Source organism: Pogona vitticeps, chromosome 5 (genome assembly GCF_051106095.1).
Source record: "Pogona vitticeps strain Pit_001003342236 chromosome 5, PviZW2.1, whole genome shotgun sequence".
NCBI classification, from domain to species: domain Eukaryota; kingdom Metazoa; phylum Chordata; class Lepidosauria; order Squamata; family Agamidae; genus Pogona; species Pogona vitticeps.
The window spans coordinates 130,222,085-130,246,580 of NC_135787.1; the positions used below are offsets into that span (position 1 = coordinate 130,222,085).

The 24,496-nt window shown below is 39.7% G+C and overlaps 1 protein-coding gene across 1 annotated transcript in view; it reads right to left on the reverse strand.

The window, feature by feature from the left end:
- CPED1 (cadherin like and PC-esterase domain containing 1) overlaps positions 1-24,496 on the reverse strand; it is a 131,770-nt gene that overhangs the window by 57,116 nt on the left and 50,158 nt on the right. The window contains exons 5-16 of the mRNA XM_020807332.3: positions 23,142-23,277; positions 22,273-22,441; positions 20,286-20,428; positions 18,448-18,520; positions 17,278-17,445; positions 14,472-14,576; positions 12,379-12,548; positions 9,111-9,167; positions 8,143-8,210; positions 6,275-6,319; positions 5,265-5,451; positions 576-744 (exon numbers count right to left, since the gene is read on the reverse strand). Coding sequence (XP_020662991.3) covers positions 576-744; positions 5,265-5,451; positions 6,275-6,319; positions 8,143-8,210; positions 9,111-9,167; positions 12,379-12,548; positions 14,472-14,576; positions 17,278-17,445; positions 18,448-18,520; positions 20,286-20,428; positions 22,273-22,441; positions 23,142-23,277 — 1,490 coding nt within the window. The remainder of the gene's footprint in view (positions 1-575; positions 745-5,264; positions 5,452-6,274; positions 6,320-8,142; positions 8,211-9,110; positions 9,168-12,378; positions 12,549-14,471; positions 14,577-17,277; positions 17,446-18,447; positions 18,521-20,285; positions 20,429-22,272; positions 22,442-23,141; positions 23,278-24,496) is intronic.

Below are 24,496 nucleotides of genomic sequence, written 5' to 3' on the forward strand. Positions count from 1 at the left end.
TTAAGGGTAATGCCTTAGGAGCCCAATACTTGAGTTATGTTTTTAACTCCTTGTTGAAATAAAGTTTAAAAATACAAAACTGGCCTTAAATTCCCCCAAATGACCTCACTCACCACCATTTTAAGACAAATGTTATTTGCTATAGTACCAAACAGAACAATGTGCCAAACACTGCATTTTTCTGCAAAAATAACATTCCCGGCCTCATTACCTCCAGGCAGATAGAATGCTGATGTTGCTATTTGCAATGTGTTAACTTCCAAGCTCTGTTAAGAGACAATATGCAAATATTCAATATGCAAATATGTAATCATCCACATGCTCATGGAGCCTTCTGTACAGGAGGATCTAGAGATGTAGGGAGCCTTGAAAAAGTGTGAAAATATGGACAGAAAGAAGGGAAATGGTTGGCTAAAACAGCAGAGGAAAGTGAAAACGCATAAAATATTTGATTAAAGACAGAATGGAGGTGTTGAAATGCCATCTAGCCGTTGATTATTTCATTGTACGAGGACACATGAACTGGCATGAATTAAGGATAAAAGGTCTGTTTTCAAAAAGGAAAAACAAAGTACCTGCACAAAACCACACACCATGAAGTCATCAAACAATGGCAAGCTTGGGCGGTCTTCTCGATAGATAATAATTTTGTAGATGCTGACAACCTCATGGGGCAATTGAGACTCATCTGTTACCAGAATATTAATTCTGTTTATTCCTAGTCCAAGAGGGTAATTTGCCGCACTGTTAGAAAATTGGGATGGGGTGGAGGGTGAGGAACAAGAAAAACAAAACATCAATGAAAAAAAAAACTAATCTAGCAATTTGCATATTCCAGTTTATTTGAAAGGCATCATAGGCCATAAGTCTCTTGGCAAACATGTTTTTTGATTTCTGTTAGAGATGTTTAATGAAACAGAAGTTTTTCTTATGCTAGTTGCAGCTTTCTTTTTGATCCTTTCTTTTGTCCCTCAGTCCTTACTAGTATTTCCCATTGTCTGACAATGATATCAGCCTGGATGGCAGGCTCACCAACTCAAACTCAATATGGAAAAGGGACAATTCACAGCATCCTCCCTACAAAACCTTTATTTTCACCTTTTCTGCAAGTTAGAAGCCTGGGTGGTGCCTTTGATCCCGTGCTTTCTTTCTCAGCTCACACTTCTGCTCTAGCTAGGGCTTGCCAGTTCACTCTTTAGTACTTAAAAAAAATGTTCTCCCTCCTCCCACCATGCAATTCTGAGTCTCCTTCTAATAATAAGCAAGTTCCAACCATTCAATTATGATTCATGACAACCCCTTTCAGGGTTTTCTGGGTAGAGAGTACTCAGAAGTGGTTTACCATTCCCTTCTTCTGGGGGTCTGAGGTTGCCCAGGGGCACACAGGCTGGCTCTACTCATGGGAGGCCCAGTGAGGAATCAAACTCCCAACCTCTGGCTCCACAGCCAGATACCTAAGCCACTGAGCTCTAGTCTACCTTAAGCTAAATAAAGTAATGCTCTGCTTACTCATCTTTTGGTCTGTCCTTTTCAATTCATCCTCTCTTTTCCACAATATCTTCTGCTTCCTTCATTTCTCTTTCTTTGCTTTTTAATTATGTTATACTCCACAAGCAGCTCGCAGTCTGAGAAGAAGGGGAAGGGGTCACTCAGTCCCAAATTTCTGGCTTAGGTACCTTTCCTGACCCTACAGTTACATGTCCATGTGCTTCTGGTTTCCTCCATTGAATCCAGTTAAGGTTTTAAAAAGTCTAAAGCAGAGAAGTCACCAGTTCTTTAGCCCTGCCATCTCATGCCCACCAGCCATTTTTGTGCCTTTGGTTGGAAGGACATTTCCTGCATCTGCCCAGCTGCCCTATTTTCAAAACAACTGCTAATGGTGCACAGTCAGTGTAGTAGAAGGTGACATTCCTATCTCAGGAGAATTCTCCACAGGCAGACATCAGTTCATAGAGAGGAAGATTGCTGCCCTATTATACCTGAGCATGACTTCCAAGGGAAATAGGATTACACCACCTTTCTAAGGAAAGGCTCATTTTTGCTCTCAGGGATGGGATGGGTTACATGTTGCTTATAGCCTGCATTTTGCCTACCCTGATTTAAATTTTGGAAGACCCTGGATATTATTATTATTCAAAAATAACAGACACAGTCAATCAAAACTATAAAAACATTGACTGGCATTATACAATAGATACATGTTTTAACCAGTATCTGTTAAATATTGCCACAGTATTCGTGCTGATCCTAATATTGCTATTTTTATAGCACTGATGGTGTTATTCCTGAGATCTGCACCTGCTTATAATACTGTGTGGAATTTCTTGATATTGTTCCCAAAGATTATGATGATGATTTTTCCTTATATATCACCGCATAGCACTAGAATACTCTTGGGCCAGTTTACAACATAATTATGCAAGAAACATCCCCCCTCCCCAGCAAGTTGAGTACTCATTAAATACAGGATTGAGCCTTAGTCTGGGCAAGACAGCTGACAAGATGATTGGAAAAGTCATCCCAAGATGCTCATGTCAAATCAGATTAGACATGTCAGGTAGCCCTGCAAATTGGTTGCCACCAAGCATGAAGGGCCACCAAGCTGATGGCTGATGGAGATTATTTTGTTCCAGACTGAGGCAGAAATGACTGAGAGTAGGAACCAGAGTGTAGTTTTCAGATAAACATGCCAATCGTTTAAGGATGCTTCTCATCCTTACAGTCTGTAAATATTTAGGTGGTTACCTACTGCATCCCTCTTGTGTAGTAGAGTTCAGTGTTTGCAATTATTTCCTAACGAGTGGCCACACTTCAGGTAGATCAGATGCTGTTTGCCAAAATGGCAAGACAGTGCCCATAATTTTACTGCTGATGGGAAGTTGTCACTATAACACATACGTGAAGGATTCTTGCATTACTAAAACTTCCACTTCCCTTAGCTTCCCAGTGTGAGCCAAAAATTATAACCCAGAACTGAGCAAAGTGAAAATCATTACTTATATTTTTATGAAAACAGTATTTTAATACACCAGTTATATGAACTTTTTGCATGAATTCTTTAGTGACAAAGTATCTTTGCAGGAGCATCATAAGGTGGTGGAAAGATATAACATTAAAGAGATCTCTCTATTCATGTAATTATAGAATAGGTATGTTTAGCTAAGCGGCCAAAGTGGGATCTAGATTTGGCCATCCTTAGAGGAGATCACTGAAACTAATGAGACTCAAATTAGTCAACAATTCACTTTCAGTATGTCTGTTATAAGCATGGCCAAGTCTGAATCTAAAACATGTTGGATAGTGTTGGCAAAAGAAAAGAAAAGAAAAACCACAAAATATTGTAGCACTTTGAAGATTAACAATTTTATTTTTAGGTGGGTTTTTGTGGGTCAATGTCTCCTTTCTCAGACACTGATGGCCAAATATGACTGGTACATTTATACATATCCCCATGTCCAGGTTAGGATACAGATAACAGCTAAAGGGGCCATGTTTCATTAACACAGGAATGGGACTTAGCAAACTGTAAACGTTTAGAACTCTTTGACCTCTCAGTCAATATGGATCCTTGTAAGAAAAAAGAATTACCAAAGGAGAATCAAGGAAGAGACAGCAAAAAATGACTACATAAACAAGTTCTAGTGCATCTCTAAGTGGATCGAGAGAGATTAAGCTTCTTGGCACACTTTATATTTTAATAAACCGGATTTCTGCAGTATCTTATGGGTCTGAAATGCTTGCCTCTCTTGATGGACTCTGACCTTTTTCCCAAAAAAAGTCTCCTAGCATTCCTGACAGCCAAGTCCACCTGGAGTACAGCTAATGCCCTAGCCAGGACCTGCTGAGTAATTAATATACAGCTTGATAGTTCCCTTTCTATGCTGACAGACCATGGTCACTTTGTCTATTATCTGTATCCTCACTTAGTCATGTGTGTTATCTACTGTCAAGATGTGTAGCAATCCTAATAGAGTTTTCAAGGTGAGATATTTAAGGAGTAGTTTTACCTGTTTCACTTCCCTCCCAGTGAGTTTCCATGGCCATGGGGAGGTTCAGACCCAGATCTCCTTAGTCCTACTCCATTTGTTTGTGGGAATACATATAAATATACAGCTCATATATTTGTACTCCACTGTCTGAGGAAGTAGACTTTAATCCGTGGAAGCTCAGACTGAAATAAAACTGTTGTGATACATTATCTTGCTTTTCTTTTTCTTTTTCTGTTCCTTTTGCCAATGTGATGAGACAGATTAAACAGCTGCATCTTTGGAAATTATATTATACCTAAGGCATTGTGTAAACATGGGAGATCTGAAAAACTCAAGCAAATAGCACAGTGGTATTTGATTCCAACAAGGCAAGGAGAACGTGTGGTCCTCCAGATGTTGAGCTGCAACCACTCCAACCTTTACCATTGGATATTCTGGTGAGGACTGCTGGTAGTCAGAGCCCAACATCTGGAGAGCCGATGGGAGTTCCTCACTTGCACTTTTGATAAAACAAATGACTTCATGGAATGTCCCATTCAAATGATGGAAGGCACATGTGACACACAGGCGTAGTGGAGAACAGCATGGTGGTGACAGAAGTCTTTGCTCAAACTACACATGCTGTAAACACCATTTGTACAGCATGTACAGGGTGCAAACTGTACAGTGTGATAAAACTGTATAGCAGAAATTACACACAGGTGGCGTGAACTACATCCTAGAAAGTGCTCACTCAGAGGTGTGAACTTTGGTTCTGTAGCGTTCCTGGCTTTTCATACAAAGACACAAATGTATAGTTTGCACATAGGAAGGGACTTGTTCAGAAGGTAAAATGGTCAGGACTTCCTGCTGTGATTTTGCTTTCCTTTATAAATAAGAATATAAAAAGATCCAGGCTGCATCAGACCTAAAGTCTGCTCAGCATTGTGTTGAAAAAGTGGCCAACCAATTGCCTTTGAGAAACCCATAAAGAAGGACATGAGCGGAACAGCTTCTCCTCCCCAGGAGGCATGTTATTTTACAAACATTTTTGGCTCCAATTCTGCATCGACTAAGCCAATGTATACGTATCAGCTGCAACATGAAGATGCTTAAAGCACACCATATAAAGGCAGCTTCATGTGGTTTTTACTCCATGTGAATGTAAGCTTCTGAAAGAGTAGGGAACTGCCCTCTCATACAACTTGGCACCTACTTCTGTGGCAGTCAGATTCATCAGGTGCACCAACATTTCGGTATTTTTACTCCATGCCTTTCAAGTGAGAGTCCGGTTACCTTGGTCCTTTCTTCTCATCTAAGTGAATTTCACACCGACAGTTCACAGCTTCTGCTCTAATCTTTATTGTCAACACATCAAATGGGACTTCAGAGTAGTATTCTTTGATCTTTGGGTCAAAATAAGGATTTAAGTCCAAATGTGGACTAGTTAAAATCTGTCTGATATGAGGTAGGGTATCTTTATCTGTTAAAAAAAAGATAAGTAAGAAAGAAAGTGAGATGAAATCAGTTTTTAAAATCGCACAATGGCTAGATATTAGCAAAGACTCAGTTCCTTATTAATCATGGCTAACTGATTTGCTGTTTCTTTTTCTAAGCATTCGTGTATTTGGGGGGGGGGGGGAGATGCCATATGAAGTTGGTCCATGTTTCATGTTTTAAATAATACAAACAGAACTATATTTGATTGCTAGCTCCACCATGATAAAGCTGACAAAACAAAAGACTTGGAACAATTATGACAGATTAAGAGAAATATTTTTTTCATTTATGAATATTAAATGTAATAATTTTGATAATAACAGAGGTATGAATAACAACATTGTAGTCATATTCAGTTCTGGTTAGCATATTAGGACAGAACTGAAACTATATGATAGTTTGTTCTGATATTGGTAAGTCTACCAGCATTTTATATATTTATACTTATCCAAGCACCTATAGTTTATTAACAATAAGATGGCAACTAAAAGCAAAAACCTTTTCAGTCTAAAAAAGCATCCATTCTCAATGGGGGCCATATGGCTCCCTGGGGGGGGGGGGTCCAGCACATTTGAAGGGGGGCACAGACTGGAAACAATTCTGCACAAACCCCCTTATAAAGTTCATTATGCGACTTACATAATCCTGATTCAGCCTACATTTCTTTAATATTGTATTTATGCCTATGGCCAAAAAAAGTTGAGAATGGCTGGTCTGAAGGGTATAGGGAAATGGGATGCAATATTGTTGAATTAGCGCCACCTATTGTCAATATCTTAGATTTTTCCAGAACGAAGCGGACTTACCATAACTGCAGTGTGTTTCTTTGGACAGGTCTAAATAATGCGTACCTAGAAGTTAAACAATCATAATTTAGGATGGGTTTGTGCTACACTCATTGCAGTATATGTATCTGTATCTGGGAAGCTATAGAAATGTCACAACCCAATATCCAAATGTTATCCATCCACTTTCAATAAGGCTTTGTTAAGAGCCTTTTGTTTTCTAGAGACCTGCCCTTCTCTTTGTCTAGTTGTAAACACTGTTCTTAGTGCTGCAAGAAAGTTGTGTAGGAAGAACCAGATGGATGACCAAAGTGTTCAACAGAATCAATATTAAGAAAGTTTTCAATTAGGTAGCCGTGTTCATCTGTTTCAGCACCTATGGCAAAGCAAAAGCAAAGCGTGCTGCTTATATACCGCCCCATAGCGCTTCAAGCACTCTCTGGGCGGTTTACAATTTAATTATGCAGGATACACATTGCCCCCCCCAGCAAGCTGGGTACTCATTTTACCGACCTTGGAAGGATAGAAAGCTGAGTCAACCTTGAGCCGGCTACCTGGGATTTGAACCCCAGGTCGTGAGCACAGTTTTAGCTGCAGTACAGCAGTTTAACCACTGCACCACGAGGCTCAAACAAAAACAAAGAGAATCCTTCTTTCAGTATTCAAATTGATTTCAGTTTATGTTGGTCATAACCCACTTCCTGTTGTGTCTGAGGAAATGGACGGTAATCCACAAAAACATATACTAAAATAAATCCTTTAATTTTTTAGTTGCTGCAAACGCTTTGTCTTTATTTTTGTTATATGTTCTAAAAAGATAGCTCTCTGATGGGTAAATATGGAAAATATAACCACAACAAGCACTTTCAATCTACCGTATTTGCCGGAGTACAAGATGACTGGGCCTATAAGATGACACACACCCCCAACATTTCCACTCAAAATATAGAGTGGATGGCTCTGCTGCGGCACTGGCAGCAGCTGCCCGGGGCTTTGCCCGGGCCCACCCTGGACATTCATGGCCAGTGAGGAGGAGGGTGAGGAGGAGGGGAAGCAGCCGGGTGGGTGGTGGCAGCAGAGGAGGAGGAGGAGGGGAAGGGGAAGCAGCTCTCCGGCGGCGCGCAGGTAGCTGGCTCAGCTGCGAGGAGGGTGAGAAGGAGGGGAAGCGGTCGGGCGAGGTGGAGGAGGAGGAAGAGGGGAAGTGGCTATCTGGCGGCGGGCAGGCGAGCAGGCAGCTGGCTCAGTGGCGCAGGGTGGCGGGCAGCCCGGCGGTGGGCTCTGACTGCTCAGGCATGGCTGGCTCTGCTTCCCTCCCTCTGCCCAGACCGCCCGCCCGCCTGCCTGCCTTCCTCCCCTGCCAGAGCGGCCCCATGTCACTCACTCGGCGGTGGCGGCGGCTCCTTCCTGGCCCAACTGAAGTGCACCCAGCGTATAAGACAACCCCCCCCCACTTGGAGGCATGTTTTTGAGGCCAAAAAAGTCATCTTGTACACCAGCAAATACGGTAAGTATATGCAAGCAAAGGGCAACTTCTTCATATGAATCTCATCACCATGAGGAATCTCCAGTTTCACCATTCAAACCAGTTACATTTTTGGACTGCAACTCTCAGAATCCCACAGCCAGCACAGTCACTGGAATTCCGGGACCTATTGTGTTAAAAAGCAGCTTCTCCAAATTCTGAATTAAATCCCATAAATCTGATTTGGTTCACGGTGAGGAAAATTTGAAGTTTCTGAGGGTGAGCAAATACACCTGAAGCATTTGTCACATGGACTGGTGTTCATAACAGTTCCACATATGATTCGGTTTAGGAACTTCCCATGGGTCAATGATAAAAAAATTTCTTCCAGCAAACAACATTAAATACAGGATGCAAACTACATTACCTTCATGTTTTTCATTGGTTGGGGAAGAAGACTTTGTTTTAATCCTACCCTGTTCTGAGTAAGAAGACCTGAAAATGAAGTAGCAAAGAGATCTCTAAATTAGCACGGAGTGCAAAGAAAGAAAAGTGTTTTCAAAGCTTATTGTTCCTCCTAATGTATGGCATAATGTTGCGTGGTGGGCTATGTTCAGGAGACCTAGCTTCAAATCCTGAGTCAGTGTGAAACTTCTTGGAAGACCATGGGCTAGTCACAGTCTCTCTGACTGACGTACCTCACAGAGTTGCTATCAGGATAAAGCAGATGGAATCAGAGAACCGTGTATGTCACCTTGAGCTCACTGGAGGAAAGATAGGCTAGTCGTGCTACTAACAGATTTCTGTCAGGGCTATGTGGTAACTACTGACATCACTTAACAATGGAGATTCATCTTGGGGGGGGGGGAATGAATGAACAAAGGAAATAATGCCTGATCATAACTGGTGGAATTCTCCAGGAATGTTGGCAAGTCTTTGGGTCTGAGTCGGAGTATTTGGTACCGAGCCCTCAGTCTCTACTAAAAACATGCTTTTTCCCCAGACAAAAGGGAGGGGTGGGTTCCAAGTCATAAGTCAAGTCCAAGTCACTGGAAAAACAAAACAAAACAAAACAAACCCAAGTCGAGTTCAAGTCAAGTCACTGATGCAACTTAAGTCCAACTTGGTAGTGAGTCCTGTGACTTGACTCCCCACCCCTGGTATTCTCTCCAAAAATCTTTATAGGGAAAGTAGTAAAAATAGATCAACCAAGGATGACATTTCACCATTTTCTGAAAATGCAAAAGGTTCAAAACCTCCTGAAATTTGTCTGTGTCTCACTGAAATGTCTATTTTGGCATTTTAAGAAAAGGATGTGGTTTTAATGGTGGTCCTATGTCCTATAAGCTACAGTACATATGTTACATTTTTCCTGTTCATCTACTTAATTCTTACCTCAGACTTGACCATTTGGCTTTGATCCAAGACACATTTCTTGAATCCTTGTTTCGCCTGGAGAAAAAGTAAAGAATTCTTATTACTGATTCACAGTGCTGGAAGTATTGGCAGGCATATTACTAGTTATGCACTTAACTATCAAAAAAGTTGGCCTAATTTCTTCTTCCCTTTCATTGCCTACTAGATGTTGGGTGTCATCATGGTGATCTTGACTTTGGATGCAACAGCTCTAAACAACGGTATTGCTGATGGTTCTCCCCCCCCCCGCAATACATTCTTCTGCTTCCTGTTCTTATTTTCTCTCTTTTTTTTTTTTACCTTGCCTGATCAGCTGTAAGAAATTTCTACGTTTTTGCTTCTCCTTTCATGGCTGAAATTTGCTGCCTTTCCCTGTTTTATGTGTTTTATGAGTTCTTGTCTTTATACATTCAACTTGGTATTTCATTGTTAGACACTCTCTCAGTCCATGAAAATCCTGGTTCCTACAATAAATCCACATTTCAAATTATTCTCTTTCTCCATATGTGTGTCTATTTGTGATAGTACCCTATTTTACAGTCCAAAATTCCATGCTGCACAACAGAACTTAGACTACATAGCACCATACAGTGCACTTTCTCAAAGTCAATTTGAAGCTTTGTGTGCATTGCATTTCTCATCTTAAAGAGGCTGCTCTAGATCATGTCCACTCTGACACTAATTGTATGGCTGTTATCCCTTAAGATACTTAAGTTCATCTGCTTATTCTGCACATTCATTTTGGATCTTTAAATGCATTTCTTTCTTGCTTTTTCACTGATTACCAATTTACAAAATAAATCAGTCTGGATCCTCTATTCTTCTACTGACATATATTATACAGATATTGTCATACCCTTGTAGGCTCATATAATTGTAGAGTTGGAAGGAATCCCAAGGGTAATCTAGACACTAATATCTTTATCTCAGCAGTGAGGATTCTATATGAGGATTTCTGGAGACTGCTGAAATGCAGAAATTTGAAGAATAGAAAGCTAAGGGGAAAGAAGGATGCTGTTGTGGCTGCACTAAACTAGGCAAGAACAAAAGAGGGGAACGCAATTAGTTTAGAAAAAAGAAAAGTGTTTATCAGAGAGTAAAGTACATCTTTGTACAGCTATTAACTATACATTTTGTTTACAGTGTTCAACTGTTGAATGCAAAAATTGCTAACTTTTTCATTCTGTGTAGAATGAATATCTCATATAGTTCACAGAAATTAAATGTAGCTGTTTTGAAAAGTACAACCATCATCAAATCTTTTTAATTATAGCAGGAAAGGAATACTGAAGACTGGTTTATGCTAAACTGTCATGAAGAACCATAGAGGATATTTTCTCAATTTTATCTCTGCAGCTTTAAAGATTATATACTCCCCCTTTTTTGCACTGCTTGCTTTTTCACTGATTTCACTCAAATGCCCAGAATTTTAAGTTGTCCCATCACTACAGCAGTCACAAAGGAGCCTGGGACACAATACTGAGTTCACACTTAGCACTAGGTGACAACATACAGAGCTGCTTCCCAAACGTGGCCTGTCTATGGCTCATCTTCTACCCTAGCTAACTAAGTATGCACCTATCTTATGCATGTACATGCACAAACATATGTTATAAACAACTCTATACCATCCTAACAATTGTCTTCTTTGTTGGCATGGTGTGCTCTGAGCTCTTTTGAGTTGTTTTTTAAAGCTACAAAAAGTTTTTAAAAAATTACCAGAGAAGGGAAAGTAAGTGGGGAAGGTTTAATATATTAAGTTGACTGTTAATAAGCTTAAACATGTAGTTAATTAGCTTTTTAAAAATTATGTTTATGCTGAAAGGGGATTTTTTAACAATCCAGTTAATTTTAAATTGGGGTTTACATTTATGTTACATTACTATACTGAAAGTCATAGAAAGTGAAGCCCCAGAAGGTTAAAAAAAACCCTACACATTATTTTACATCTTTTACAATTCACAGATTAATTATGAAATGAAACCCAGGATTTTAATTATGAATCTATGTCTTTATTAATTACCTAGAAGAAAGATGGATATTTATTTGCTACTATTTATTTTTGCATTTACAACCCACAGTGGGTTCAAGATAGAGTGACTGCATTTCTTGCTTACCATTTTAAGCCTTGTGAAGTGACTTTCATCATTCTATAGAGACTAGAACTTGGATCTTCCAAGTCCCAGGGTTCAGTGCTCTATATCAGTGGTCCCCAACCTTGGGTCTCCAGATGTTCTTGGACTACAACTCCCAGAAGCCTTCACCTCTGCTGGCCAGGATTTCTGGGAGTTGAAGTCCAAGAACATCTGGAGGCCCAAGGTTGGAGACCAGTGCTCTATATGCTACATAACATTGTCTCTATTACCAGGGCCAAAGGGAGGGGGTCATTCTAGAAAATCCAATGTGCTCTTTTCTTCTCCAGCACCCTTGATTCTTGTTGCTTTCCTTAGCAAGAAACAGACAAGGCAGTTGAGCTCAGCTGCTTCCAGGCAATTAAGAAAGTGCAAATAGGGACTTAATTCTAGAGAAATGTAATGCAAAGATACAAATTTAGGTGACTTACTTTTGGTAAAAAATAAATAAATTGAATTAAGTTGCTTCTTTTTGTTAGCCATCCTAATTGATGACTTAATGGATTTTAATACACGAGTCCCTATCTTTGAAATTATTATCAGTCAGATGTACTAATCTTGAGATTTTCTGAGAACTCCAAGTAAGACATAGAGAGATGGGAGAGTTCTGAACAACTGCAGAGAACTCCAGGATATTATACTGTCCCATATTACTTGACACTAGTGTCTTAGTAATGCGCTATATTCCTCAAAGGATAGCACTGAGTCAGGAGATTTTCTGCCCCCTGCTTTCTCTTCATCTAATTTTCTTCCATGCTTCTACACAGGAAACCCTACACAGTTGGGCAAAGCTGGTAAACGTACAGTGCCATATTTATCACAGGTGGAGCCACACACAATATATAGTGCACAGACATGTACTATACTGTATAGAAGATAAATTGTCTGAAGTGTGATAACAGAAACTCAGCTGTAGGCTTACCTTGCAAATGGATGTTGATATAAAGATAATGTATCTTTGTCGTCGTCATTTAGTCGTGTCCGACTCTTCGTGACTCCATGGACCTGCAGTCCCTACTACATTGTTGTCTACATCTACTACATTGTTGTCTCTACAAAATCAAGCCTATACCTGATGAAGCTATAAACCCACAAAGATCAAATTGTGATCTTACCATTCTGGAAGATTTGTGTCTGTCCCTTTCTTAATGACTTGCAGCTGTTCAAGTAAATTTGAAAGGAGCCAATGTAGAGTCAGGACTGAGCCAAGATTTTCCCCTGGATTCAACAGACGGTAAAGGTCATGCAGCAAAAAATGAATCTTGGGGACAGTAGAAGGAAACAGCTGGGGGGAAGAACAGTCAGTGTAGATCAAGGTAAGAAAGGCATACATGTAGTGATGAGGATATGTATTTCTTACAAATCTCCATGAAATTTATTTATTTATTGCATTTATACCTCGCCCATCTAGTCAATTGACTACTCTGGGCGGCTTCCAACATATATAATAACAATATATAATATAACAACATTTAGACATCAAACAGTAGAGTTAATCAAGATGGAAAAGATAAGAAAAAAATCAAATAAATCAAATAATAACTAAGGGAAGGCCTGCCTAAACATCCAAGTTTTCAGTTGGTTTTTAAAGATATCCAGCGAAGGGGCCGCACGGATCTCTGGAGGGAGATTATTCCAGAGGCGAGGAGCTACCGCCAAGAAGGCCTGGTTTCTTGTTTTTTCCTTCTGGACCTCCCTCGGTGTCAGGCTCCTCAACCTCACCTCCTGACACGATCAAGTGATACGGGTAGATTTTGGTGGGAGTAGGCAAGTATTGAGGCCCTAAACCATTTAGGGTTTTGTACGTAAGCATTAAAATTTTGAAGTCAACGCGGAACCAAATGGGCAGCCAATGCAAAGAGGTCAGAATGGGAGAGATATGACTAAGGAGTCTGGCCGCCGCATTCTGCACCATTTGGAGTTTCCGCATCAACCTAAAAGGTAGCCCCATGTAGAGCGCATTACAGTGGTGTAATCTCGAGATTACGAGCGTATGTACCAAGGTGGTGAGTGCCCCAACATCAGCTGGGCTATCTGTCAGAGATGGAAAAAAGGCGGTATGAACCACTGACGCCACCTTCCATGAGCCAGATGGATCCCCAAGCTGCGAAACTCACTCTTTGTGGTAAGAGTCACACACACCCCAATGAGAGAGAGTTTCCCAGACTGCTGATGGTGGGGCCACCCACCCTCAGGACCTCCATGTTGTCCAGGTTCAGCCTCAGCCCATTTTCCTGCATCCATTGCAGCACAGACTCCAAGCAGCGCTGAAGGGACAGAACAGCATCCACTGCAGTTGGTGAAAAGATGTAGAGCTGAGTGTCATCAGTGTACTGATGCCACTATGCCCCACACCCCCTGATGACCCCACCCAGCAGCCTCATGTAGATATTAAACAGCATTGGGGAGATGATCGAACCCTGCAGAACCCCACAATTGAGACTCCAAGGGGCCGATACCCTCTCCACAAGCTGTACTCTCTGAGGACAGTCCCCGAGGAAGGTTCAGAGCCAGGCAAATGCCAGGCCACCAATTCCTAACTCGGAGAGCCTCCTCAGGAGGATACCGTGGTCAATGGTATCAAAGGCCGTTGAGATATCGAGGAGGACCAACATATATGTTTTACCCCTGTCAGCCTCCCTCAGTAGGTCATCATACAGGGCGACCAATGCCGTTTCTGTACCATGGTGCGGCCTGAAACCCGACTGGAACAGGTCCAGGGCATTTGTTTCATCCAAATGAGCCTGAAGCTTCTCGGCCACCACCCTCTCCACCACTTTGCTGATGAAAGAAATATTGGTGACGAGCCTATAATTGCCAATTTTGTCCGCTGCCAAACTAGGTTTCTTCCTTATGGGACTAATGAGTGTCTCCTTGAGGACAGGAGGTACCCTGTCCTCAAGGAAAGATCCATTAATTATTGCTGTGGCCCATTCTGTTGTTATAGGCCTGGCTGCTTTAATTAGCCAGGCTGGGCAAGGGTCAAGGGAGGAGGTGGTGGCCCGACAGCGATCAAGCGCTTTGTCCACAATATCTGGCGTCACAGGCTGAAAGATATCAAAAGATATCATTTCCCCCTCTAGTTTTTTCAGCTTAACAATGTGAACAAACATCATCATGAATAAAAATCATAGTCATCAAATTATTTTTTGAGAAATATTCACATCAAAGGAACTTATCACAAAAAAAAGAAGCAGATGTGACTTACCAGTTCAAATTGCCCTAAATTCTGAAGCTCTTGTATGAAACCAATCATAGGATTTAGTTGTTCTAAACTTAGACAGTAGTCCAGTTCTTTCAGGTGAGACTCATCCTATGAAAGGATAGCAGAAAGTTGTAAGACAGTAGGAGATACTTGGGGGTATTTTGTGAAAAAGAAATGATTGGGAAGGAATGCAGAGACTTCTTTGGACTATAGCTTCCAGAATTCTCAATCAACATAGCTAGTGACTATGTGGCTGGATGAGTGTTGTAGTAAAACAAAACGTAGTGTTATGAAGTTCTGGGAGAATGTTCATGAAGTAATGGGTCATTCCAATGATGTAGTCATTTGGAGCCTTAGGTCTCCAGTAGACCTGGGTTTGACTCAAAAATTAACTTGATGAGATATTATTTTTACTTGAAATAGGTAAAATAAGAGAACATTTCTGATGCTTTCTCCAACAAACCTGTTAAAATATTTGATGCCATTTTTTCCAGCACATAAAACATTATAATTAAAGGTATGAAATTTCAAAATTAGTGTTCTAGCATAACACAGCTATGGGCTTGCTGTGGTTATTTTGAAGTTACTGTACTGTTTTAACAGCATGGCTGGTATATTAATATCATTATTAAAGTAATAAAATTCATATAGAAATAATTACACTGTGAATTGCAAAATATAATCATAATATAGCTGCCATAATCCTGTTGGTGTTCCTGTAAACTCTACAGCTCTTAACTTGCTGTGGTTAACCGCAGTGAATTGATGAGGTAAGCTACGTAGAACACCAAAAGAAAAAAAAATGCACCAAAAGAAAAAGACGCTTTGGTTTTAAGTAAAAAAAAGTTAAGACTGAAGTGGTGCCCCCCAAAATAAGAAAATTTACTTACTTATTTACTTATTTATAATATTTCTATCCTTCATTTCTCTGAAGGTGATTATGGTCATGGATGAAGTTGTACCTGAAAAGTTAAGGAAACTGAGACCACATATACACTCCCCTCCCCAAAAAACCACAGGGGCATACTGAGGCACCCTTCTAGTACTCTTAACTCCTCTGGGCCAGTCCTTGATTCCCTAAAGAGAAAAAAAAACTGCAAACCTGGGACTAGGCCCAAGCCTTTCTGTCCCCCAATACAGATTGAATGGACTGGATTAGTGAATACAGGACTGGTTCATCTCTTATGTTTACTTGAAGTGGAAATTAAGATACAAGGAGGGTGCATCAGTGTGTCCATGTTTCGAGTAATGAAGAGTTAAAACTGTGATCTGAATTTCCTTGTTTTTTGGGGGGCACAGCTTCAACCATACTTGTTTGCTTCAAAATGAAGGGTCTCAGCCCCACCCCCACCCTTTTGGGAGTTACCCTGTTTCTTAAAATGAAACTCATAAATATTAACGTTAGGAAAGGAAGTCTGTCTTTATTGAACATCTTAAAATAAGAGAATGGCTGAAATCGTGTTCTGTAAATTACATAATCTGCTGTAAATAATTCCAGAAGGACAACTCAGCACAACCCCAGAGTTACCAGAGGCAACACCACAGTGTGGATAAACCTTGTATGGTGGCCATAGTAATAATATCTCATTGATACATATGGGATTTCATCCCTCTGCATTGAAGAGGTGAGGTTGAGAGGAGCAAGATCGGCTCTGATCATAATGCAGACATACACATACAGTGGTGGATCAACTTACAAACTTAATCTGTTCCAAAAGAACAGTCATAACTCGAAATGGTCATACGTCAAAGCACCATTTCCCATTGAAATGCATTGAAACCCCATTAATCTGTTCTGGGAGAAAAAATTAAAAAACAAACAAAAAAACCAAAACCAAACAAACAAAAAACCCCACCACACAGCCTGCCCGATGGGAATGTGATGGGGCTGAAAAATAATAATAATAAAAACACCCATACCCACATACCCAGCCCCATCGGAAAGCGATGGGGCTGGAAAAAAAATCAGAAAACACCCACTCACCCACAGCCAGTCCCATCAGAATGCGATGGGGCTGAAAAAAATCAACCCCCCCCACACCAAGCATTTATTTTTTGGGGGGGAAATAAAAAAAACACACACACCCCACACAGCCAGTTCCATTGGAATGTGATAGGGCTGGAAAACACACACCAAACAAACAAAAAAATCACAGCACAGAAACATAACCCCCCCAACCCACCCTGCAAAACAAACTGAATGTACTTACTCTTGAGCAGAAAGCAGCACCAGGCAATCTGAAGCCTCCTCCGACGCACACACTCTAACCGTTGGGGCAAAAGAGCTACAAAGAAGCTCTTTGCCAACCAACAGTTAGTCCTGCAATTTGAATTCCCTGCCTTTTTTCCCTGCCTCTTTTGTTTGCAACTCGAAGCTCCAGCCACAAGTCAAAGCAAAATTTTGCAGCCAGAGCTGGTCGTAATTTGAAATGGTCGTATGTCGGGACGGTCGTAAGTCGAGGCACCACTGTATTGACTCCTCATGCAGCACTTCTGAGAAGGACCCCTCCCCTTTCCCTTTATGCTCGTACTTAACTAAAACACTCTGCCGGCCAGAGTAGACCTTTGGTCTAGATGGCAGGGTAGAAGTCCAATAAAATAAAATAAAATAAAGAAAACAAAACATTGATGTGCCATTGTAAGTTACTTACAGTAGATCTACATGGTCTTGCTTTGGGTTCCTTTATGAAATTGTGGTACACATAGAAAGCATCAATGCTATGACAATATTGCCAAGCAGCGGCCCTAGCAAGATAAATGGCATTCGGGGCTGTTATGAAACAATGATTGTTGCATAATGAACACATACCTTTATCCTTGCTGATTGATATACATTCTGCAAAGCCTCAAAGAAAGTAGAGGAGGAAGTTTGATTTGATAAGACAATTCTAAAAGTATCTTTAAGGAGGGATTCTTTAAGCGTTTGGTCCTGAAGAGTTGAGCCTTCAGCAGCTTGAAAGTCAAAGTGCTCATGTACCTAGGGAATTTATGAACTTCTTAAAACATTTTTAAATCCACTGTTCATCTCATTTCTCAATGGTTTGTAAGTATAGCACGTGGAACTGTTTATCAAGACAGGGTACTGAACATGGAAGTGGATAGGCAGACTGGGATGCAAACAGCCCCATTTGGGAGCAGAAAACAAATCCCCTCCTATGAAGTATCAGAACACCAAGGCAGTGCGTTATCATGTGCACTGTTTGGTTATCTTTTTCCAGGATTTTAGACAAGACTCGTTCCCAAGTTTGCCATGAGAATCCAAGGATCTGAATAAGCGTCTCAAACTAACACATTCAGAAGCTTCTGTGGAAGACTCCCACACATCATTTGCTCTGCTTTTAACCATGGCATTGCCCTGATTCTTAGCACATACATGGCAGGAAGAAATTAAGTAGACAGAGGTACACCTAGCATATAAGGATGAAGGCAACACTTGACAGTATTCTGTCTCTATTTGGCTGCTGGACTGTCAAAAATCCAGTAAGTGTAAAATGTACAATGGCTGAAATCCTGTTGTGCAGTTACACAAATGGTGTAATTTGTGGGAGCAAGTTATTGTAAATTAACAAATCTCCATAGACATCTGTTACATATAGAGTCATGCAACTCTATGTGCAACAAATAATATCTAAGGGGATTTCTTAACTTGTAGCAGTTTCTATAGAAAAGCTACACTGTTTACATAACTGTGCAGTAGAATTTCAGCCAATTATTCTGTGTCACTTCCTCCAACATCTGGCAGTGGGAATTGCACTTATGGCTTTCTGCGTGCTTAAGTTCTCTCCATGATTTACAAGCTATATGGTAAACATATTGCACTTGTTAATTCCCCGGATCCTTCCTTGATTCCAGAGAGGCATCTTTGATATGAGGCAACTCCCTCTCTCTCTGGAAATTAAACAAAGGAATCTCATCTAACTACACAGGCGGTACCTTCTATTAGCCGTTCAGGTGAAAAATGCTGTCAATGCATTCTTACCTCAAGAACAACTGGATGCATGGAGTGGCTGAGCCCAATGTCAAAGGTTAGCATCTGAAAGCATGAACTGCATCTAAAAAAAGAATGACAGATTAAAATAATTTATTGCATATTGAAAAGAGCAGTGACCTAATGCGCAGAGTTGCAAGTGCATCATGACTTTGTCAGAAAGTTCTGTTTCCTCTGCACTGATCAGAGTTTGGAAATAATGTATACATTTCAGCATGTTAAGGTTAAACTAGTTTTTATTTTTACCAAAAGAGGGGGAGATGACACCAATTAATCTTGTGTCTTCTAAGAATAATTTCAAAAGTAATGTTAATAAGGGTTTTTAGTTGTTAATCACGGCTGAGTCACTTTTTGAGTTATGTTAGTCTTTTTGCAGCAGAACAGAGTTGTTGCTGTTGTTGTTTTAGAGTGCTTATTTAAACAAAGATATTAAATGAAAACTTGAAGTTAGTTCTGTCCTTATCTTCCTTGGAAACATCTTCAGATATAGCTATGCTTAGGGGAGGTACCATGCAAACCACTCTGGTTTAATCCTCCACTTGAGGTCAGAGGCTGTTTTTTGCTCCACCTGCACAGTGTAAAAGTGTTAATCAAACTAAATTAGACACAGGGAGCCAATAGCTTTTAGATGTCCCATGGAGATAGGAGTAAGAAATTCGTTGCTGTAGCAGGAAAGTAAGGCTGATGGACTAAGGAATGTTTATGACAGACAACCACTTTCCATCTTAACAGTTTTTTAGACAAGTTGTACCTCACCATCCTCAGTCAACAATTGTATTACAGAACTTGTAGTACATTGGGGGGGAGGGGAAGAAGCTGAGGACGGCAATTTTAAAGGAACACACACACATGGACACAGGCATGCACAGGAATCAGCAATTCTGAAACAGACAATGGTGTCAGTGATGAAAATCCTAACCCTAATTTTTCCCTTTTTGATGTTGAAGATCAGTTTTCAAACCCAACTTCCAAACGCTGGGAATTATTGGGGAGAAAACAATTCACCATAAATTAACGAAAGTTTAGATCAAAGCCAAATCAGGTTTGCACACGACTTAGGGGGTCCTCTAACGAACTCAAGCATTTAGAACAGTTGCTGAGTCTTCGCTAATTTTTTGTGAATTTTTCTTCCCCCATAGGAAAGCATGGAGCTGTCAGATTTTGACAGGTCCATTGGTTCCTATGGGGCGAAAAAAAAATTCACCATAAATTAACAAAAAGTCAGATCAAAGCCAAATCAGGTTTGCACATGACTTAGGGGGGTCCTCTAACGAATCCAAGCATCTAGAACCATTTTTGACCCTTCTAAGACACTTTTTTAATTGAAAAAAGAAACATTGTTAAGTGAAGCAGGGGACCTAAAATCGCATTCGTTATGCGAAGCATGGTCCCAAACTTCGCTAAGTGAAAATCGCCCATAGGAAACATCATTATACGGTGCATATTATTTTCTAAAAAAACACATCGTTATGCGAATTCATCGCTAAACGAGGCAATCGTTAAGCGAGGCACCACTGTACTTTGCTGAGCATATGATTGTTAGAAAGTATAGGACAGTAATACACATGATTTATTTGGCATTATCATTGTTTAATTTAAATCCACGTTTTTGCAGTGGTGGTGAGCACCGGTAAGTATAAACCTCTGTATTAAGTGAAGTACCACGTATGGCCTCTTTAGGAATTACTGCTAGACCTACATTTTCAAGTATCCAATAAAGGCTTGAACTACAGGGCTCGATTATGCCCTAGCCCTTGGAGTTCTTATAGTCCTATCTCTCCCTATCGCTCTTAAGAAAATCTAGCATTTCTGTATTTGCTTCTACTTACTGGCCAGGGCCATTTGGTCCAGATGAAGGTGCTTCACTGAAAACCTCGGTTATCAATAAGAGTTTGCTTATTGCCTCTTTCATGTCATCCAAAGCCTGCTGAGGGGAGCTTGCTCCTAAGAAGGTCTCGAAAAATGTTTGCAACTGCAAAAGGGAGGAAAAAGAAAAGTAAAACCGGGCCACGGCCAGCCCTACCATTAGACAGAGGGAGGGAGGCACCTCTGGCAGCACATTACGTGTCCTAAAAGATCAAAAACATTGCTATGTCATTAGCCATAATAATTACATTGTTACATAATTATTGCTCCATTTTTGCTGCTAGGGCTAGACAATTTTGGCACATGGGACAGGAGTGTCCGGCTTTGGGTACTATTTATTATGACTGGGGTAGGTGGACGAAAGCGCCATTTGTTGCTCTGAGTTATGCAGCAAGATATGTGGAGCCAGTCCTGGTTGCTGCTGTGCCCTCCAGTTTTCCCATCAGGATGCAACAGAATGAAGGTGCTTCAAATATAAGGGTTTCAAACAAATTTAGGGCACACATTGTAATGGGGTAAGCTCTTATTTGTCTTTGACTGAATATATTGCAGCCTCTCTGTCGCTGTAATTAACATCTGGTTTCCATTATTATTATTATTATTATTATTATTATTATTATTATTATTATTATTATTATTATTATTATTATTATTATTATTATTATTATTATTATTATTATTATTATTAATAATAATAATAATAATAATGATAATGATAATAATAATAATAATAATAATAATAATAATAATAATAATAATAATAATAATTTTTATTTTTATTTTTATTTTTATTTTTATTTTTATTTTTATTTTTATTTTTATTATTTTTATTTATTTATTTATTTATTTATTTATTTTCAGAAAAGCTTTTCTATTACAAGGTGTTCCAAAAATAGAGAAACCTTCCCCTTCATTAGACTGATGGGTTATCCACCTATCAACACTCAATTAAAAGTACAGTCCAGGGCAGCTCCAAAAGAAGGGAATGGTAAAGGCCTTATTAGTACCTTATACCCCAAACAAAGCAAAAATAAAAAGCGACAACCCACCCAAAAAAAACCCCTAGAAATAGTTGCCATAAGTCAGAGTAATTGATTTGATGGCACATCAGCAACAGCAGCAGCAGTAGTAAAAGGGGTATGAAGACTGTATTATGCATTCACAGGCGGTCTGTAATACTGTACGCCATCTAATTAGGACACTATCTCCATCTACTGGACACTGAAGGGACTATAAGTACCTGTATTCAGTCAAGAGTTAAAAGACTGTCAGCTTTAACAAGGACTGTTCTACTGCACTCTGCATAGCACTAGCAAGTTCCAAACCGATGCCATTATACTAAATACATAAATGAAGAGGCTGTAATCTCTCTATTTATTAGTCCAGCATTTTTTTCAATACATTATGGATTAAACTGAATGACCTCCTCATATGAGTGGAAGACAGGCTTACTCTTGGTCCAAAGGTAAGTGCTCCTCTTTCCCAAATGCACCTCTCCACAATACATCAAATGCATCGTAGAAGAATTCCTTATGGGGCCCTGGTAGAGCTTTAGGGTGTGTGTGACAAGCTTTTGAGGACAGATGAAGCCATTTAATTTTGGTCCATGACAGCTGGGCATGTATTCAATCGTAAGTCTATTCCAGCCCACTTCCACATCAACTTGAATTTTTTTTTTAAAATGAAGATTGTTACAGTTTTCATCCCCCCCACATCATTTGTAAACTTTTTATTCCATAGTAAGCCCTGGAAAGAGCTGGCATAAGTAAGATTTTATTTGATGGCATTTACAGTATTAACTAACGTCACTTTATTCAAAAGAAAAGCCCAGCCATTATTTAGCTGTTGCAAAATATTTCCCTTAATGAAAAAGAATGATGTCCCTTTCCTAACTCTAACTGTGGGGTGTTTTTTGTCCTTAGTGAAATGGAGAAGAAAATAAAGATTTACCTTGACTGAAAACTGCTTCTTTTTGGGTGCATACCAGACAACACCACTGGAGTAAATGAAGGCCCTCAGAGGGCTTAAAGAAGTCACCAGTACATATACTTTGATGATGATGGAAAGGTCTTGGATTTTAAAGTCTCCTTGATGGTCAACTTCAATTGGTTTTTGATGACTGGAAAATTACAACAAATCGTATGGAAATTAGACTCATCAAAATCGGTTTCTTTTCTTTTCTTTTTGTATATACACCAGAACACAGTGCTGGAAAGAGGACAATTGTTAGGGTGCAACAAAGGGGTTTGTCCTTTATTTTATATGGTTCTTCATCTATTTTATTAATTTACTTTACCACTTTCTAGCTGTCATCCTGTCCTGTGAATCCAAATCCTTGGGATGTCCTGAATATTGTTCTAACTCCCACCAGACTCACATATTGTGTTAGAGACCCTATGGACAATAGGGAACTAATGGCCCAAATCCTCTTGCACAACGATGCAAATAGCATACATTTTGAGGCAAATTGCCCCAAGTTAATAAACCACTGTAGTCATTGTTAGTTAAACGTTAAGTCACACAATTTAGTATGCAGTAAATAATGTCTACAATAATTTCTTAACTTGGGGCAATTTGGTTCCTGAAGTCACGCCATTTGTGTTGGCACTGGTGCAATTAGGCAAGAGAATTTGGGCCAAAATTTTAAAAAGTGAGGACAACGGACAGATAGGGGGTTAAGCAAAGTCTTTCCCCTGAAAAATACAGTCGATAACCCCAACATTTCCAGCATGAGGGAATTCCAACATATCAGGAAGGAAATAGAACATCTAGTTCAACCCACTGATGTCAATAAGAACACTAAAAAGACTTTTTTTTACCGCTGAATATTCTTGATTGGCTGATACAGCATGTGAGTCAAACTTGTTCTTTCATTATTACTGTGTGGCTTCACTGTGTGAAGAGGTATCCTATTTGATTCTTGGCAAGCAGGAAGAGCAATTGGAAGGTGCAAATCTGAAAAGATAATTGAAATTAGAATATGAAATTATATGAATTAGAACAGAAATTAGAAAATGGTCGAAATAGAGGATGCCTCTCTTTTCAAGGAAGGCAGTGAAAACAAATATTTTGTTATTACTTTTTACTTCTCGAATGCTTTTCAGCAGATTTTTCTGATACCTTCTTACTTACGTTATATTTATTTCACTTTCATTATATTTATGTCCTCAACTTTTTTTTTTTAAAAAAAGAGAAAACCTACAGAAGGATGATTAACAAGGCAATAGATTAAAACCTGCTTAGTTTGCTTCACGTTGGTTGAAGGTTTTTTTTTTCAACCAACAAATGATTACATTCATGAGAATGATACCAATCAGCTGAAAGTAAAAAGACTTTTCTAGTATGGTGCTGACAAGTTGCTTCCTAACTATCTAAGTAATGAAAGTCGAGCCGTGGCATGAAATCAGCCACTAGAGGGTGCTGTCTTCCTTTCCTTTCCTCCCTCTTCCTGACACAATGCCTTTTTTTGTTCACATGTGCTGTGGCTTTTATTAACTAAGTCCATTTTTAGACATTTCCAAATGCTTAAGTAAGGGAGAAGTCAAGCTGTTCCTATTATTCTCAGATCTTGTTGCTTAACATGAGACCACACAGGGCTAAAGCTTACTAAGTACAACTTGCCTTTCAACAGGTTCACTATATTTCAATACGGCAAGCTAAAACTGAAATTGAAGCTGTAGGATTTCCAATGATTACATGAGAAAAAGCCATAAGTGACAAGAGTGCTGTTTAAACAGAATACACATAGTCAAAAAAATGTCTGATTCTCGGTATTACAAACAGCCGCCCATTCTGCTAAAAATGTGACAACGTTTGGGATGGCATGAAAGGAGGACTGAGAATACTGAGCAAGGCATGAAAGGTGGCCCTCCAGATGCTGGAGGATGATGATTCCCATCATCCATCACTGACAGCTGTGCTGAGTAGGGATAATAGGAAGGGCTACACATGGGTCTCCCTATCACTGTCCTGTCATTGCTCATTTATGGGATAGTTTCAATGTGTTATTATATGGGTTTGTCCTTAAAAACACACCTTTCTGCCCTGATTTAGAAATCTCTGTGCATAACTTTAGACATATAAGACTTGCTTGAGTTCAGGCTCTTAACCTACTCCACTGGTAAGTGCTTCAAAATTGGTGGCATTCAAGAGCAATTTAGACAATTATCTGTCA